The sequence below is a fragment of the Callorhinchus milii genome, unplaced genomic scaffold (genome assembly GCF_018977255.1).
Source record: "Callorhinchus milii isolate IMCB2004 unplaced genomic scaffold, IMCB_Cmil_1.0 Scaffold19, whole genome shotgun sequence".
Lineage (NCBI taxonomy): Eukaryota > Metazoa > Chordata > Chondrichthyes > Chimaeriformes > Callorhinchidae > Callorhinchus > Callorhinchus milii.
This window is the reverse complement of record NW_024704760.1, coordinates 8,874,136-8,893,874: the sequence shown is the minus strand read 5'-3', so window position 1 is coordinate 8,893,874 and position 19,739 is coordinate 8,874,136. Positions and strand designations below refer to the sequence as shown.

The following is a 19,739-nucleotide window of genomic DNA, read 5'->3' as shown; positions in this document are numbered from 1 at the left end:
TGAGGTTAGCTAATGAGCAACAGCTTATTTAAAAATAGAATGTTATTGATAAACTCTCAAAACTTTTAGCAGAGTGGTTAGAGCACTCGTCGAGAAGACCTAGGTTTGCATCTCAGGCCAAGCGAAGCCTTAGACAAGTTTCCTTCCTCCACACGCCTCTGATTACCTAGCAGTAAGTATGAACCCGGTTGTTAGTTGATTGGTGGATCGCTTTTACACTCGTCTCTCCTCTGCAGTGCCAGAGACTGCAGACCTGCCTGGCTCAGTGCTCTCGACAGCTGGTGATGAAACAGTCATAGAGTTCAGCCAGAGTCACGTACAGCACACAAGGTCATCCAGCCCATCATATCTGTGCTGTTCCTTTAACAGCAATTTTTTCAGTCCCATTTATCTGCCCTTTCCCCAGACCCCTACAGTTTATTCCTTTTTTGGGTATTTACCTCCTTCCCTTTTGAAAGCCCAAGGAGAGTCATAAGAAGGCGGTTTTTACAGTAAGGGTTTCCCAGGAAGGTCCCAGCCTCTGTCAGGAGCCGGTGAGCATCTAATGGATGAAGCAGTGACCTGTAATCTCTGTCCCATCCTATCCCACATTCAGTCACCAGTTACGGTAATACCCTCAGCTGACACCATGTTTTCTTGTGCAGCTCCTCACAGCCTGACGGTAACAAGAGGCATGTCACACCATCAACAAGTTCAGCTGACAGAAGGCAAGACTTAATGGGAAATAACACTGAGTCTTACAGAGAGCACCCTGTATACAGTGTCACCAATGTGATGCAGCCTCACCCCATCCTTTTAGATGCAAAGCAGCAGTTTAAAATAGCAGTGTATAAGGATTCCTTAGATTGTGAGCTACAAAAAGACATTTTGTGTTTTTTAGGGGATTGAAAGTTGCCAACAACATGAAAAAAAAGTCAAAAATCATTTGGTTTGCCCACAGCTGCTGCTAAGATTAAAGGGATATGTTAATTGTAAAGTATGAACAAACGGTAAAAGAAGTCTCTGGCGAGAGGTTTGATCTGCAGGATGTATAATCCTGCACATAACAATTTTATAAAAGAACATGACTATATGAGTCATTCATTATCACATCTCTTCCTTCCTTCAGACCAGATCCTCACTGGAAGCTGTGCCCAGCTGGAAAGCGTTCCTGTCGTGCTGTATTAATTACACTGTCCTGAGTCATGGGAATAAACACAATTAACATTCACACATTTCGGGCTCTATCTTAAGACTTCATTACCAAAAGCTTCATAAAAATTGACGAATTAATGGAACTCATTAAAAGAGATTGTTAATCTGGAATCCGAGGTCCACAGAGAGTCTGCGGAGAGACTGAGCTTTGGAGCTGGTAACTCGTAAGACGCTGATTGGAATAGAATCGAGCGGTGACAGACAATGCAAGTCTTTATTGGGGAGACCAGCGACACCAGGTCAGGACGGAGGGCCCAGCCGAGCTCCGCCAGTGAATGTACAGAACCCATCCACCCTCATCCTATCGGGACGTCCTCCCGACGTCAAAGGCGCTTTACAAATGTAATTTTTGTTATTGTTGAACTCACTAAGTCATGTTATTTACACTGCTGACTGGAGCCCAGGGCTGAAGGTGTATTGTGGGTGTCAGTTTATACTGTACGTGGTCTGTACTGAGACCTGGTGCTGAAATCCAGATCAGTTAGCTCCTGAGGTTATCTTTCTGTTCAACTTTGTGTTGAATTTTTTATTTTCCAATGCATTTTGACCAGTGAGTAATGCAAGAGCCAGCCCTAGTTATTGTCAAATATGTAATAATAGTAATCTTTGCAGTTAACATAGCGACTTATCACGTCTTCGAGACGTCTCAAAACGCTTCACAGAATATACTGCAAAGTGAATTGACTGTAGATTTTGTGGGCGAAACGCGGCAGCCAATTGCTCACAGCAGCGTCCCACAAACAGTCGTGGAATTGAGTGCCCAAATTATTTTCATTTATTTTGGAGCAATTATTACGCCCCGGAAAAGCAATCCGTCAATCGACTAAGAGCCGAGTTACTGCTCGGTCAACAACAACAACAACAACAAGATTACATTTGTACAGCGCCTTTCAACAGAGGTATGTGGAGTAAGGAAACTTGCCCAACATTTTGCCCTGCGGGCAATCAAACTCAATTCCTCTCGTTTGCGAGAGGCGAGTCTCTGACCACTAAACTACAGCGCTCCACATGTACAGATGTGCTCGTGGTTTTACACAGCCTGTGATTTCCGTACAGAAGCAGATGCGTCCTGGGGAGCTTGTTTTGCTTGGAGCAGCTTTATTGGGAAAGCAAAAGGAAAAGTCACCAACCGTCTCTCCCCTCCCACGTGTCCACAACAGCGCTGATACACGTCTGATGCCAGGTCTCCCCTTTAACTGGTAGATTCACAATTTAGGTCAATTTACAGTGGCCAAAGCCAAGGCAATATTTTGGGACAGATTCTAACCCTTGCGTCTAACCACAAGCTGATCATTTTGATTTTCTCTCTTATCACATTCAATTTCAATCTCGGTTCCAGTCTGAATTGACTTTTGCTGGCAACCAGTTAATGTCTGAGCAGATAAAGTTTGGGAAGAATGCCAAGTCAGCCAGGCTCCAGTGGCACCACTCTCACTTCTAGGTCAGAAGGCTGTGGGCTGAAGTCCCACATGGGAACCTGAATTTATTGTCTAGACCAACATTCTGGGCAGTGCTGTATTGTTGGATGCATTGTTTTTCAGACAAGACATTAGACTGAACTCGCTCTGTCTGTCTTCAGATGAACATTAAAGATGCCTTGGCACCACTGGAAAAAAGAAGAGAGTTTCTCCCAGTGTCCTGGTGACAATCCCCCAGATGTGATGGGTTATGTACCTGATGTGATAGCTTTTGTTGGATATTGCTGGCATGGCTGATGGCTACAACAAAGCAGTCCTTATATTTGACGTTAGAAATGACAACTATTTGTTTCAAATACATACATTTTATATATGAATAGCAATTACCTGTGAAGCACTCAGAAAGGTTTCAACATTATAGTAATAATCCTTGCGTTTGATATAGTGCCTTTCACATTGTCACAATGTCTCAAAGTGCTTCATAGGATATACTGTAAGGTGGAGTGACTGTGTATTTTGTGAGTGAAATGCAGCAGCCAGTTGCGCACAGCAGTGTTCCACAAACAGCCACGGATTGAGTGATCAATATTATTTGGGGGATTGTTGGCCAGGACACCAGGAGAAATTCCCTTCTCTTTTCAAATAGTGCCATGAAATCTTTAACGTCCACCTGAACGTGCAGACAGGACCTCGGTTTAACGTCTCATCTGAAGGACAGGTCATAGGCTCCGTAAAGATGGAAGTTCATTCTCACCCGTGGGATAAGAAAGACGTTTCGCAATTTTCCAAATATCTTGAAGTGGAAGAATGTCAAAGGTGACAGGGAAGGTCAGTTCAGTGTTCAGTGTAGGCTGGCCACATCCACCATAGCCAGAGACGCCATCTGCCACTTCTCAGGGAGCCTACAAGGGAACAGAACATTACGGTTTAATAGTTAATCAGTGAAACAATAAAACTATCAATGATACAGGCTGTTTGAAGCAGACGGACTTTGTTGATGTAAAATAAAAGCGCAAGTCTCTGAAATTAATACCAGTGACTGACTGTGTCAATTACACGCTAAAACCCTGCATTATTTAACACCTAAGTTACGGGGAGAAATTCTATCTGGGATGAGATTTACTCTATTTTTGTAACATGTTAGAAAATTCAAAATTTGAAACACAGCTTAAACTTTGAAGCCAGTTTTCTTTAACCTCTTTTAAGAAATAGAATAAATCTAGACCCTGCTGGAATCTTTGCCCAATTAATCGTTATAAAGGTTCAAGATGGTTACAATGTGAGCCATGGGTCCAGTTCAACTGAATGAACTTACAGCTCGTGTACTCTCACGCACCAGGCTCCGTGACCCCATCACTCCCACCCTCGCCCAACTCCACTGGCTCCCCATCCCCCAGAGGATCGAGTTCAAGATCCTCATCCTCACCTTTAAGGCCATCCATGGCGTTATCCCCTCCTACCTCTCTGTCCTGCTGACTTCCTATGAGCCTACCCACTCCCTCCGTTCATCAGGCTCTGGCCTGCTCTATGTCTCCCGCCCAACCCGCCCTACCATCGGTGTCCGGGCTTTCAGCCTCTCTGCCCCCACGCTCTGGAACTCCATCCCACAGTCCCTTGGCCTCGCTTCCTCCCTTGCATCGTTCAAGGTCGGTCTCAAGACCTTTCTCTTTGACCGTGCTTTTAGTCTCCCTCCCACCTCTCTGCATTCCCTCACCCCCATGCTTGGGCCCCGACACCTGACTGTTCAGTGCTTTGGGACGTCCTCCCGACGTGAAAGACTCTCTTTAAATGTAATTTTGTTGTTGTTGTTGAACCTGAACTGCTCCATTATCATAGACAGACAATGTGCTGTCCATTTCAGGAGCTAAGAGTGATTTGGTCATTTAACTAATGCACCACAATCATAACAGATTTATGTGAAATTCTGTGAAGCGTTTTGAAAAGCGCTACATAAAATGCAACGATTATTATTATTATTATTATTATTATAGCAATGAACTCATTAAGCAAAGAAGAGGATACATTGCTCTTCCCCTCCCCCGGGCAGTTCGTCCCCAGTCACAAATCAGAGACTATTCGTCCTTCGAGCCTGTACTGGTGCATTCACTGGAGTGAACTCCTCGATTCCCTCCAACAACCTCTTGAATAATAATAATAATAATAATCCTAGTGTTTGGTATGGAGCCTTCACATCAGTTGGACGGCCCAATGTTCCTCTTCAAATGTTAAATTCCTCTTTAAGCGTTGTAACGGTCTCAAAGCATTCTGTGGCAAAGCATTCTGTGTTCTAACTGTGAGATCACGTTTCATCTAAATACCCTTAACTCTTGAATTGACAATTCACATCTTATGCCCACTTGTCAATGATTTAGCCACCAGTGGGCATTGATATAAACTCACCAAATTGAACCACTCTTCAGTGGAAATAATTAAATGTTATGGGATGTCCAGACTGTCATTATAACCAGACTAGCCATAAACACAAGAGCTCCCCACTGCACTCTCCCCTTCACCAGCTCAGTCAGTATCTGTTGCAAGGAAAGTATTTCAGTAATCCAAATATCCTGATTGTAGGATTGTCAGTCTGAAGAAACCTCAAACAACACATCCTGACCGACCGACCGACTGACCGAGTGACTGTGTGGTACATGTCTGACTCGTGTGCTGACTGACCAGCTTCCTGTACGTAGGCACAACTCAACTGGACACACAGTCACCTAACACTGCCAGCTGTGACCTGGATGCTCTGACTTGGTTACATTTGTAGTCTAACACAAGATCCAAACCACCTCGTTCTAACCTGTAACATAGCATTCTAACCCTGGAATGGAATAACAGACTGTATTAAACGAATAGTCCAAACATCGCTGTTCCATACAGAGAGACAGGTGACTGGTGTTACCGTAAATCCATTTTAGTTGTTGCGTATTCCAAATGTCCAAATGTCACTGAGTAAGAGATCATTCTGCTTTGTGGGATGTCCGAAACATTCACTCCACACAGTGTGTATTAACCCCTGAAGTTTCTAACTCAAATCAAACCATAAGATAGGGGCCATTGTATACAAATTGTATTCAGGCCAATACACCACATTTTATGGCAGCTGAAGTCACTTATGTTTCCCAACAACCGTGTAAGTGATTTTATCAATTCATTTTATGTTTAATTTGTTTTTCACAGTTCCTCTTTTCGCTCTTTCCTGGGGTGTTTGCTGAAGCTTATTTTATCTCCTTTGTTAGCAACAATTCACATTTATACACGTGGTTTGTTGCTGAGCTGGAAAGGAAGGGGCGGTGACCAAAGGCACTGTTGAAAAGGAAAGTTTACAGGTGTGATTTGAAGACAGGCAAAGAGGTGGCAAGATGGAGGGATTGAGACATGGAACTCCAGAGATTTGGGGCATTGTAGCTGAAAGCCATGGCCGCCAATGGTGGAGCTGATGGGACAGGGACATGCGTGCTATCTATTCTCGATACGTAACTTGCTTTATCCACCCTTGTCAGCACAATTTACAAAACATTAGTTAAATGATAATGAAATGTGTATGCAAGAAAAAAGGTGTTAATAATGTAAAACAAAGGTGGGGGGAAATTGCAGCAAAACAGGAGAACCAGAGAGAGAAAAGATTGTCTGGGTCCCAGATGATATGGTAACGGTCACAGAAGAGAGGGAATGGAAAGGTGAGCTATTATGGTGTGAAATTATTTAAATAAATAATTCCCCCTCTTTGTTTCGCATTATTAACATCTCCTTAATCCATCATCCCCTGCCTTCTACCCCATTTTCTTCTTTGTCTTCCTTGCCCTGCCTCCCCCTTCTCTGTTAGCCCTGAAAAGCCTCTCCCTTCCAACGTGCCCCAATTCTGATGAAGGGTCATGGACCCAAAACGTTGACTCACTTTCCTTTCTCCATAGTTGCTGCCTGACCTACTGAGTGTTCCCAGTGACTTCTGTTTTTGTTTCAGATTTCCAGCATCTGCAGTATTTTGCATTTTGTCTAAGGACTATTATTATTGTTATTTATTAGTCAAATGAGTTGAAGAGGTTCCTTCATTTAAACTTCTGTTGTAATCTGGATCGCATTTCAATGCAGCTCATTCCTGTGATCCACACAGTAATAGGACTATGGCTTTTTAGATATAATATATGATTATGTTATTTGACATAGAATAATCCTTGCAATTGATATAGTGCTTTATCACAACGTCAAGTCGTTGCAAAGCTCTTCACAGGATTTATAGTGAAGCTGATTGACTGATCCAGTGATGGGGCTTCTGCTCAGTGAATGTACGTTGCATGTCCTTGGCACTGTCCTATTAAAGCTTTCACTGAGAATGATGTGAGGACATGCAAGATGCTTGACACCTCACAGCCTTGAGACAACAGCCGGGTAAGTAAATGAAACATAAACATCACACTTCGATTGAACATAATTTCCTTGGGGTGTCTGATCTGAGTAAACATTGTCATTAGGACACTGGCAGCTAACTCTGCCACACTGATAAGATATCATGTGCAGGTATCTGCATGTCATCAGTACGCCCCTTTTCTGCAGGTTAAAGCATTGCTGACAATCTTGTTTTATACAAGCTGAAAGTGTTCTGGTTTATCTCTATCATCATTGTCAGAGTTCATGTTTTTGGGGAATGCAGACTGAGAGGATCTAATGTATTAATCACTAAAACCAATGATCTTTTTCACTGAATGTTTATCATGGGAAATCTGATAAGAAACTGAGAAAAAAAGGATACGTTCAGAAATTGGATACGTCAGACTCCATAGTTAAAGTCAGAAACTATGGTTGATGTTCAACAAGATTTCCGGGCCATGCTTGGATATCATAGGCATCGTCACACGAACAAAGAGGTGTCAATGTGTAAAATGCTTGTTGCTTTGTATAGTTAGCAAGTCCGTATGAAGTGCACTTAACTCAGATTATCCCATTTCATTGCTCTGTAACTCAGAAAAGATCAAAACATTTCAAACCAAAAACTGTTTTTATCTCGTAGGGTACCACCAAGAAATTGGTTGAGCGGCCAACAAAAATTCTGATTCAACCCATTGATGGTGAGCTTTTAGTGAGCCCAGTGTCTGTGCGAGAGGGAATACCATGTGATGGACTATGGAGTGGAGGGAATGTTAGGTCATACAAATAACCCACTCGATATACTTCCAATCTACCTCCTGAGTGCAGGTAGAGGATCCAGGCACAGATGAGGAGCGCCCTGAGAATTTAGTTTGTTTCTCAACCATTTGACTAAGATCAAGTGTAGTTTCTGTGCTTATCGGTTACTCCATGAGCTGGCACCGGCAGCAACGTTCTCCTATTCAGTTTTGCTTGTGTTGGTTACCATGAGCGAAAATCACCCATAACTGAGGCTTTTTCAGAAGGTTTGAGCTCCTGGCAACAGCTTTGCTGTCAGCCCTCTGTTGGTTGGGATGAGTATTGCTGTATTTCCCATCTGAGCAGTGTGATCAACAACAACAACTTGCATTTATATAGTGCCTTTCACGTGGGGTAGCGTCCCAGAGTGCTGTGATCTGCCCTCACGGGGAAGTGAGGATACTAGTATACAGAGCTCACTTGAGCACCCGATCACTAGGCTCAGGCCGGGCTTGTCCTGCCGGAGAGGCCATCCCATTACCTGACCTGCTTGGTGGGTGTCTTGAAGACAGGTATCAGGTCCACATTGTCCTGTGACAATTTGGGGCCGAGAGAGATTGGGGGAGGAGCATTTCTGCGGGGACAACCCTCGTTCCCTAAATGGAACATAATAATATTAATAATAATCCTTGCATTTGATATAGCGCTTCTCACGTCGGGAGGACGTCCCAAAGCGCTTCACAGAATATACTGTAAAGTGAATTGACTGTATATTTGTGGGCGAACGTGGCAGCCAATTGCGCACAGCAATGTTCTACAAACAGTCGTAGATTGAAAATGACCAATTTATTATTGTTTTTTGTTTTGGAGGGATCATTATCAGGCGTGTGAGGTAAGGAAACTTGCCCAAGGTTTCGCCCTCTGCCTGGAATTGAACTCAGGTCTCTCGCTTGCAAAGCGAGTGCTCTAACCACTGAGCTACAGGACTCCAAACATGACCAACATGTCTGGTTTAATTCGGTTAATGGAAGGGGAGCAGGCCTGACCTCCCAAAGCAATAAAAATAAACCTGAAAAAGTTTTAATGCGGTCATCCAGATCACTCACACACTCCATCTGGTGGTCACTTCGGAAAGGGAGATATTAGCAGAAGACAGTACCCGGTGGGAGTACAATTGAACCACATACACAGTGAGAATGCCAAGTTAAAACACAAAATACTGCATTTACAGTATTACAAATACAAAATGCCAAGTTATTCACTTGAAAGGCCAAGGTCCATAGCTAATGGGCCATATCATTTGATGATCTCGTCCTCCCAACGTGAAAGGCGCTACACAAATGTAATCTTGTTGTTGTTGTTGATCTGGCCACCTGATTAGTAACAGTTTGAGGAGGTGCAAACCAGGCAGGAATTACCCAATGCTACTGAAACGTGAACATCTTTGCACATTGGACAAGAACAACATGGCTGTGACATGCTCTGCAGCTGAACAGCCAGGACGACCAAACAGACAGCTGCTGGATCTGCTGAAGGATTCTTCAGTGAGACTCAGGGGAGAAACGTGCATCACAAACAAGTTGGGAGATGGGCAAGAGTGACCCGTGGATTGAGGATGCTCGGAGGATTGGCTTCTCTTGATCCCAGTTTGGGAGCCAATGGCATATAAGACCTGTTTTCAAATCTCTTCATGCCCTGGCACCTCCCTACCTCTCGAACCTGCTTAGTTCCCAACCCAAAACCCGCTGCCTCCGCTCGACTGGCTCCAGCCTCCTGCATGTCCCTTATGCCCTTCATTCCACCATTGGTAGCCGTGCTTTCAGCCACTGCACCCCGGAACTCTGGAATACTCTCCCTCAATCCCTCTGCCTTGCCGCTTCTTTCCCCATCTTTCAGATTGCTCCTGAATACCTTCATCTCCGATCATACTTACGGTCACCTCCCTCCAGCTCGGCATCATGCTCCACCACTGTCAAGCCCTCTGAGACTCTATCCTGCGTGAGAGGTGCTATATAAATGCAAGTTGTTGTTGTGCAAAGAGCCCTCCTCTATGGTTCTGAGCTCTTGGAGATACAGCGGAGAGGCTTCCTCTGGCGCACTTAACAAAGTCCAGGATCAAGCAGTGAGATGGATTTGTGGTAAACAGGAGAAACGGCTGCAGAGAGGGAGGACAACAACAACAACAACAACAATCCTTGCATTTGATATAGCGCTTTTCACGTCGGGAGGACATCCCAAAGCGCTTCACAGAACACACTGTAAAATGAATTGACTGTATATTTGTGGGCGAACGCGGCAGCCAATTGCGCACAGCAATGTCCCACAAACAGTCGTAGATTGAAAATGACCAATTTATTATTGTTTTGGGTTTTTGGAGGGATTATTATTAGGCTCCATTATTAGGACTCTAGCCAACACTGACCTGTGGCTGAGGGGCTTGGAGGCAGAGTCGGTTTTACAGCGGTCATGTCTATTTGCCAAGGCCCCTCGCATGACGACCTGGATTAAACAGCTGGTGCTGAATAACTCTGGTACCCAGCATTGGACTTGGACCTTGTCTTGCATGTCACACACTGTCCTGTAAAGTTCCTCCTTCCACACTGAAGGCAGAGGGAACTCTGAGGCTTGGAGCGACAGTTGCAGAAGGCGATACCTAGAGTCTTGAGTTCCACATTGCTGTGTGCAATTGGCTGCAGCGTTTCGCCCACAAATCACTCCACTTAATTCCGTATATCCTGTGAAGCGTTTTGAGACGTCTCGAAGACGCGATAAGCCGCTATATCAAATATTATTATAGGATTATTACTATTATTATTATATTCCTGACATGGGGATTTCCATGTGTCGGTGGGACGCATGGCATTCTCAGTTTGGTTTGGACGCTCTGAAGCACGGTGATGGGTTTCCACCTGTGTCAGACGCCCGGGGACCACAAACCTCTGACCGCCACCCCCTCAACGCCACCCCCAGTTACAGTGGGGCGCCAGGCTCTCGCCGGCCATTACAATCCATTTGTAGCCCACGTCCCACCAAAAAGTTCAATCCCAGGCAGAGGGCGAAACCTTGGGCAAGTTTCCTTACTCCACACAGAGCCTAATAATAATCCTCCAAAACAAAAAACAATAATAAATTGGTCATTTTCAATCCACGACTGTTTGTGGGACATTGCTGTGCGCAATTGGCTGCCGCGTTCGCCCACAAATATACAGTCAATTCCCTTTACAGTGTGTTCTGTGAAGCGCTTCGGGACGTCCTCCCGACGTGAAAAGCGCGATGTCAAATGCGAGGATTATTCTTATTACTATTAAACGTTAGCCCACAAGTGGCCCAGTATTGCGGGTTGGCTCCCAGGGGCAGCAGAGTGGTCGGTTCGGGTTAGAGCTTCGAAGGGAAGACCACGTTTTGCGGGTTTGTGGTCCTCGCGTTTGACCTCTGACGCCTCCATCGCGCTTCACTGTGGAGTCCTGTAGCTCAGTGGTTAGAGCACTCGCTTTGCAAGTGAGAGACCTGAGTTCAATTCCAGGCAGAGGGCGAAACCTTGGGCAAGTTTCCTTACTCCACACAGAGCCTAATAATAATCCCTCCAAAACCAAAAACAATAATAAATTGGTCATTTTCAATCTACGACTGTTTGTGGGACATTGCTGTGCGCAATTGGCTGCCGCGTTCGCCCACAAATATACAGTCAATTCACTTTACAGTGTGTACTGTGAAGCGCTTTGGGACGTCCTCCTGACGTGAAAAGCGCTATATCAAATGCAAGGATTATTATTATTATTATTATTATTATTATACGCCGTAAAGCGTAGTGACGGTGTACTTTGTGGGCCAAACGCGGCGGCCAATTGCCCGCAGCAGCGTCCCCACAAACCGTCGTGGATCATGGGGACCGAATCCGCCAAAAATAAGATTAAAAATATTTTTCTTAAATCCACCCCCCGCCCAAAGCCGCTTCCACCCCGCCCCAACCCGCCCAACCCCCGCCCAACACGCCCAACCCCCGCCCAACCCGCCCAACCCCCGCCCAACACGCCCAATCCCCGCCCAATCTGGACCCGCTCTGAACTGCCCGCCGCGCGCAGCCGCCCAAGGCCCCCGCCGTGAGCTGCCCACTGCTGCTCCCGATTGTAAAGTCTCAGCGTCGCGCGGATTTCTAATATTTATCTTCCGCTCTCACGGTGTACAAGATATGTTTGTCAAAGAAAGCGCTGTGTAATTTCTTTTGGGGGGGGTGGGAGGGGGGGAGGGGGGGAAGAAGTGCCCACACTCAATCAGGCGGTCCGCGGGCCGGGAGAAGCGGGGTCTTGGCTGAGGGAGAAGAAGCAGCGAGTGCGCATGCTCAGTCCTTTCGCGCCGCAGCTCTTCACCCGGTGGCCGAGGTGAGCGCCGAGTCCCGGGCAATCCGTCACCATCGCCGCCATCCCACCCGCTCCGGCACTCGCACCCTCCCGGCTCGCTCCGCGCACCCTCCCTCAGGCTACCCGCACCCTCATTTCCCCCGGGGGTGGGGGGAGCGCTCCCGCTGTGATGGCCGAGATGTGGGATGTGCCGCTGGTGTTGGCGTTAGGCCGCGCCGCCTCTTGAGAGGAGCTTCACAGGGGAATGTGTTGTTTGAAGGCCGCCAGGTCTCCGCGGGTGGGGGGGGGAGAGAGAGGGTGTGGGGGGTGTGGGGATGATCTTTGCCCCTTGTTAATCAGTGTATGAGGTGTCCAGTCGGGGTCGTGAGGAGTTTGAGTATCTGTGGCTCAAGTCCCTCTCACTGTCCACTGTGAGCAGTGACTGACTGACTGACCGCTCGGCACACAAGCGAGTCCCCCGACCCTTTGCGGGAGCTGTTTATTACAGAGTATGACCGTGTTGCTTTGGGACGTCCTCCCGACGTGAAAGGCCCTCTATAAATGAAATCTTCTTGTCTTGTTGTTGTTGTTGTTGTCGTCCAAACTGTCCAAAATAATCTTAAGTAAGAAAAGCAGTGAGCAGTCTTAAGAGCGCTGCGATGTCTTAATGTAACGTCAGCAAAAACTTCTGGGATATCAGCAGCTGTGTATGATATAGAATATACTGTATCCGTCCTGAATCCTGAAGTCTACTGTAACCCGTGTTTCTGGGTGGATACGGTGTTGAGGAAAGTCCGCAATATAATGTTTCTGATTTATGGAACTAACGCCTGAAACTTAACTGATTTTGATCCTCATTCCAGATGTTGATGCCCAAAAAGGACCGAATTGCTATCTATGAGCTCCTCTTCAAGGAGGGGGTAATGGTGGCTAAGAAGGATGTGCACATGCCGAAACATCCAGAGCTGGCTGATAAAAATGTGCCAAACCTGCACGTAATGAAGGCCATGCAGGTACTGTGTATAGGCATCAGAATCATATGTAGATTTAGTTGAAGTTTGGATGGAATAAGTTGTCTGAGCCCTGTCCCGCCCGTCAGGTTATTTTATCAGGTTGTGCTCTTCTATAAATTTAAAAACATGTACAGAGTGGGTCTCCATATCATTGTCATTCTTTTGGCAAAGAGAACTGGCAAACATTTCAGCTGTTGTGGATACACAGTAATCCTTGCATGTGATATACAATCACGTTGAAAGATCTTGAAGTGTTTCACAGGGTTTGTCTATAAGTGCCGTCTGTATTAGAGGTGTGCTCCTAATGTAAAAGGCAATGTGTCAAATGCAAGTATTATTATAATGGGCAAACAGGTCAATATTCCAAAGTCTTGTAGCAACAGGTCCATTCTAGCAGACAATGTTATAAGAGCAAACCAATACAATATCAGCAATAATATATTTAATAGAATATTCTTAATTTTATTAATGAGATGTGCAGAACATTAATGCTTTGGACTGATTCAGATGAAGTACAGTAACTCCTAATTATTAACTTGTCTCTACCATTTAAGTGATCATGCTGTCAATATCTCGGCATTTATTTATGTATTTATACATCTGCCTAACTCACCATTCCAGACTACCCGTCACTGAACCCCCTTTCCCTAAAAGTGACAAATTATCAGGAGTTTACTGAATATTTTTATAAAATATTTGTTTGTGGCTTTTTGGTTGTCAGGCGGATGTTTCTCGACAAGTGCGGAAACCCATCGCAATGCTTAAGAGTAACCGAACCACACTGAGTTCTACATCTGTATGCTGCGTACACATGGAAATTTCCTCATGTCTGGAATGCACTCTCCCTCCCTGGATAGGTGTATCCAGCTTAACTAATTCTGGAGAGAGGTTGCCACAGGTTGGCAAGAGCCCAGGCTTGGGGAGCCCAGAAAGTGCGTTGGGGCACTGCTGGAGTCTAATCAGCTTTAAAAAAACACATAGGATGCCACTGTCTGCCAAGCTTTCCCGCTGCTTGTCCAGATAGGACCACCTTGCCTGTTAGGGCTTTGGCTTGCAGAGTTAACAGAACACCTACTCCTAATGACTGGTCTGCTCCTCCAGGTCCTGCCAGTGAGCCAGGGTCTGTCATCAGCAGTACTTTGGAGCAGCCTGGCTCCGAAACGGGACTAAACACGATCGTTGCAGAGGATTGACTTGATTGCGATATTCCGTTGTCAAGTGTGCTCAGCCAGGTCAGCTCCAAGGAGACCCACTCTTCCCCCCCCTCCCCCCTCGGATGATAGTAATATGGCTAAACTATTGTGGCTAAAGATGACTGAAGGCACGGTCAAACACTTTCGGATGTGGCCATTGACTTGAGCTGGACAATGACTCTGGGGCAAAATGTATGTTTGCTGTATTTTGATTTTTACTTTAAATGGATGAAGGTTATATATGAAGCTCTTATTTCTGATAGGTTTTTGATCACTGACACAAACCCACCTTTTGTCATTTCATGTACAGTCTTTGAAGTCTCGTGGTTATGTAAAGGAGCAGTTTGCTTGGCGACATTTCTACTGGTACTTGACCAACGAGGGCATCCAGTATCTGCGCGACTACCTTCACCTTCCCCCAGAAATTGTTCCCGCTACCCTGCGTCGTCAGACCCGCCCTGAGACTGCTCGGCCAAGACCCAAAGGTAAGCTTTGCTGGCCGGGATCCCCAAGCAGGCAGGCAAATATTCTGAGGGATGGACAAGAATTCTACTTCATTGTGCAGTATCCTTGTTATTGGATCTTGAGTGTTGTACTGCGTTAGAAATCTGAGCTGAAGTGGCACCTGAACTTTACATCGATGCCTTCTCTTCTGAATCTTTGGCTTTTGTTTGTCTTTTCCTTTTCAGCCCTTCTCAGTGTTGGGTATGATTCCGTTTAGACAGGATACCTCACCCTCATTGGTATCTCTTGTCTGATTGTGGACAGTTGCTGAGAGTCCTGGGTGATTACCTGCATCTCCTTCGTAGCCTCTCAGTGCCACCAGCTGATGGTTTGGCGGTGGGGAGGGCTGAGGTGCAAAGCATTAATTCAATCAACTTGTTCAGTGCCTTTATCAGAAGTCCAATTCACTAATGAAGTTGGTGTTATGGCAACTAGTTAAATACAGAATAATCTCTGGTTTAAACGAGGGTTTGCTTTTAATGCGGGTGCCCTACAGTTATCGGAAATACTTCTGGACAGACTAACCTTCCCAAACTAAAATTGGCCTTTCATATTGTTGGGAGTTTTTACGAGCATCTCGGTTTGCATGCTGCACATGTACCCAGTGCACAGGAAGTGAAGTCAGTGACAGCCTGAAAGACGGCCATTTTTTGTTGTTTCCTCTTAACACAGTGATCTGAGCTTGTATTTCCAGGCCACAGGGTTATCGTCGGGAGCCCTGCAGAAATGAGGCTGTTTTATCTTATTGGTTCTGGGACTATTGGGTTGCTCACTGTTAATATTTATTTTTTGCTGTAATTTCTCTTTTGAGTGTTTGTCACACTGTGATTGTCACACAGTTCTGCTCCAGAGTGGAAATATTCTTGAGATATTTGCCTACCTTTTGAGTGGTTTATTTTCATGTGTGCTGGTCCCAGGGGCTTGAAACTATTATGTTGGAAGCTTGTAATGCTGGGTGGGGATCATTAACAATGGTTCGTGCAGTGTTGTGGACTTGTCTGGTCTAGAAAAAAATTGTCCAGAGAAGCATTGAGCCTTGATCCTTCTAATCCCATTTCAACAATTCCTATAGAAATCCTAAAGTGATTATATATTGTTAGTCACACAAATGTTCCAACTGGAGTATAAACTATCTCCAGGTTCTGTAGCCTCAGAATCGCTTCATACTGTAATCTGCCCATTCACACCTCGGTTTGTCCTCGCAATGTGAAAAGCAACGCTGCATAAATGTAAATGTCATGTTTCAGTGCAGTGTTGATTTAATCATCACACAGCTCTCGATGTTGCTGATACTTGAATATGTCATTTCATGCAATATGCTGTGTGGCTCACAGCAAACACAGCAAATGAGTTCAATGTTGACTCCCTCTATCTCTCAATGTGTGTACATCTCCATAAGTGGAGACAATCCTGTTAATCGTTGCAATTAGCATTAAACTGGCTCGCAAAAGACGCTTACGTTTGTTACTGTAACTTTCTCTCCTGTTCTCAGGTCTGGGTGAGGAGAGACCAGCTCGTCTTCGTGGTGAAGCTGACCGAGACAGCTACAGGCGTGCTGCTCCCCGTAAGTACTGCACAATGCGATTGCCTATAGATATCAGTGGAACAGTACTGGTGTTTGCCATTTGTTCATATCTAATTTTAGAGTTGTGGGGATCTGGTTTTGGGTTGGATTATATTTGTTTTGCTACACATTGACTTGTACTTTGAGGGCAACTGTTAACCTTTGATTTTTTTTTTGACTTTTTAATCAAAATATTCAGTTGACAGTTGTTGTGGGGTAACCCTTCTGACTTATAGAATAGTTTCCATTTAAACTGCATCTTTCACGATGGGAGGATGTGCCAAAGCATGTTCACAGTGCTGGATGGGCACGTGAGCTGGGGGTGGGAGGGGAATGGTAATCAAAAGGGTATTTTCTGAGACGTGCCTTGAAAGTAAGCAGGGAGTTGGAGGCACTCTGGAATGGAGCTCCAGAGAACAAAACAAACTGGCTGAAAGTCTTGTCAGGTGATGGTGGGGTGGATAGGGCACGGGGGCGTGAAGCAGGCCGGTGCTCACTGAGTGAAGTGAATGGCTGGGTCGATAAAGTGAGGCAAGACTTTCTTCTTCCAAACCAGAGTGTGCTTTGTGTACAACCAGCTAAAACTGCAATGGTAAGCTCTGGCTAAACAAGAGCAATACCGGGTTAGCGCACATCCTAGGATTCCCAAGCCGTAGCTCTTACCAGCCTGTGTCTAATACTCACAGGGAAAACACCTGGCGAACCAAACAAAAAATCCAAACCTCAATTTTGATCACAATGTCCCAAGACCGACGCCTTTTTTAAAATTGTCTCCAAGTAAGGAAATCGTGTGACTTCTGTTGTGGCACATTTGGGAAATTTGAATTACATTCCTGGTGGTTATGTTCAGAAAAGTGTAATCTCTGGTTAAGGGGTGTTAAGTGATAACGTTCAGAAATAACAATTTGCCCAATTAAGAGAGACCAACTTGCATTTCTGTAGCGTCCTTCACGTCGGGTAACGTCTTGGGAGTTCCTTATTCATTTAAGATGCAATATGAAAGTTTTTTAACAAATAGCTCCTTTATAATGATATTCCTTGCATTAGTTCTACAAATACAATTTCTTTTACCAATACCTTGCTATGTTCAAATCTAATTTACCACCTTAGCTGAGTAGGCCAAGTCCTCCTTACAATTGATATTAATAATTGCATTTGATATAGCGCCACATCATGTCTTTGAGACAATTCAAAGCACTTCACAGTATGTACCGTAAAGTGAGTTTTACTGTGTTTTGTGGGTGAAACGCGGCAGCCTGTTTGCACACAGCAATGTCCCACAAGCAGCCGTGGAGTGAATGATCAATTTTATTTAGGGGATTTGTTGGCCAGGGCATCGGGAGAAAGAAACTCCCTTCTCTTTTCGAATAGCGGCATGGGATCTTTAACATCCACCTGAATGGGCAAACGCGACCTTGGTTTAACATCTCATCCAAAGAATGGCTCCTCTACCAATGCAACACACCCCAGCACTGCATTGGTGTGTCAGCTTAGACTACGTGATTCCAGGCTTGAACCCACAACCTTCTGACTCCAAGGCGAGAGTTCTCCCACTGCGCTAGGCTAACACATAGTCCAAACGGTACCTCATTGACCTCCCTTTCAGTGATCTTTTCCCCCTTATCATCCCCTCACTCAGGTACCAGCATTGAAGTGCTTTGAGACGTCTCCCGGTGTGAAAGGTGCTATATAAATGTAAATTGTATTGTGGTAGCTGATGTATGCCTATGGCGTCTGTAACAACAAATTGCATTTATATTGTGTCTTTTACACAGATAGCGTCTCGCAGTCCTTAAAACACTCGCGTAAAATGGGTAATTTGATGACTTAGATGCTTTTGTGTTCTTCCTAAGTAATAGCTTTGCAATTCAATCTCTTCACAGCTGGTGCAGACAAGAAGGCTGAGGCTGGTGCTGGTGCAGCCACAGAGTTCCAGTTTGTAAGTATAGTCTTTTGTTGTGTCTGCGCACTTTCAAACAAGAAAAAGATGCATTTGTATTCCGAGGTCCTCGAATATTTAACTTTCACATAAGACCTACAGTATGTGCGCGACCTAATCCAATGACAGTTTAGCCTGTTGTGTAGTGAGATTTATGAATTACTTATTGTACCTTTTTTTGTTTTTACAGAGAGGTGGATTTGGCCGTGGTCGTGGGCAGCCTCAATAAATCTGTACAATTTACTGTGTAAAATAAAAGTCTTTTGAAATATTTCCCATGTTTAAACCATTTATTTACTGAAATAAAGCCTCTCTCTCTTCCCTCTCACACTCTAAATCCCCATCACGCTCTTTCCCCCCCCGCCTCTCCTCTGTCCCACACACACACACACTATTCCTTCAAACTCTCTCTATCCTCTCTCAATCTCCCCCGTTCTTTCTACCCCCCTCACGCTCTCACACTCAATTACTTTCTCTCTTCCCCCTCTTTCAGTCTCTCTCTCCCCCTTACGTCTCTCACACACATATGCTTTCTTCTCCTCTCCCCCCCCCTTTCAAGACTAAGGGGTCTTGGAGCTGAACTGGCTCCAAGGTGCCTGGAATCATGCTAGGCTTCTGTGGCAGTCTCAGTAGTCCGCTTCCTGAGCCAGACAGGTCTGCAGCATTGTAGGGCACTACTGATGACAGCACAGCAAGCCTGACTTATCGACAGGACCTGGAAGGGCAGCTCCTGTGAACCCTACAAGCCAAAGCCCTAATGGTGAGGGTGTTCTTGCTGGACAGCAATATTAATGGCAGGCTATGTGCTTTTTAGTTGCTAGAGTCCAGCAGTAACTCCAATGAACTTTCTGGGGTCCCCAAGCCTTGGCTCTTGCCAACCTGTGCCTAATATTAAATGCATCCCTCCAGGGAGAGAATACACATTCTAACTTCAAGGCATTGGAATCTATCTGGGATTTCCATGTGTAGGTGGGATGCATGGAAATCTCAGCTTGGTTTGGATACTCTTAAGCACAGTGATGGATCAGACATCCGGATGACCAAAAAACATCTCTTGCAATTGGTAAGAAACGCGTTTGCCTTCCTGAGATTGCAGCAATGGCCTGAATTATTTTCACTCTCCGCGCTGCGTCCTCCCAACTGCCGGCTCCTGCCACTGCCATGGGAGGATGTTCACCAGGGATGAAGACCAGAAGTTGGAATGTTGGAAATAGTCTCTGATCGGATAAAATCATCTACTGGGCCGGGTGCGGCCCATAGGCCACGAGTTGGACCGTGCTGTCTAAGGGCATTTAAATGCTGTATTTAGGAAATTCTGTACCATCTTAAAAAATTGGTAAGTGGTATCATACTTCAAGGCACTAACAAGTAAAACAAATGTAACTTCACTGGCTTTAAGTGGCGTGTTCAAGTTCCCTTGTTAAATAAAGTGTAACATACATCATTCAGTATCAAAAGATGCCTTCTCTTTCTA

At 45.2% G+C, this 19,739-nt stretch overlaps 1 protein-coding gene across 1 annotated transcript; it reads left to right on the top strand.

Moving 5' to 3' along the window:
* Positions 1–12,012: 12,012 nt before the first annotated feature.
* On the top strand, positions 12,013–18,538 carry rps10 (ribosomal protein S10). Its single transcript, XM_007894149.1, has 6 exons — positions 12,013–12,094; positions 12,916–13,065; positions 14,569–14,743; positions 16,255–16,326; positions 18,210–18,265; positions 18,456–18,538. Exons 2-6 carry the CDS (start codon positions 12,916–12,918, stop codon positions 18,492–18,494), a joined length of 492 nt encoding a protein of 163 aa, XP_007892340.1. The 5' UTR covers positions 12,013–12,094; the 3' UTR covers positions 18,495–18,538.
* The last annotated feature ends 1,201 nt before the right edge of the window (positions 18,539–19,739 follow it).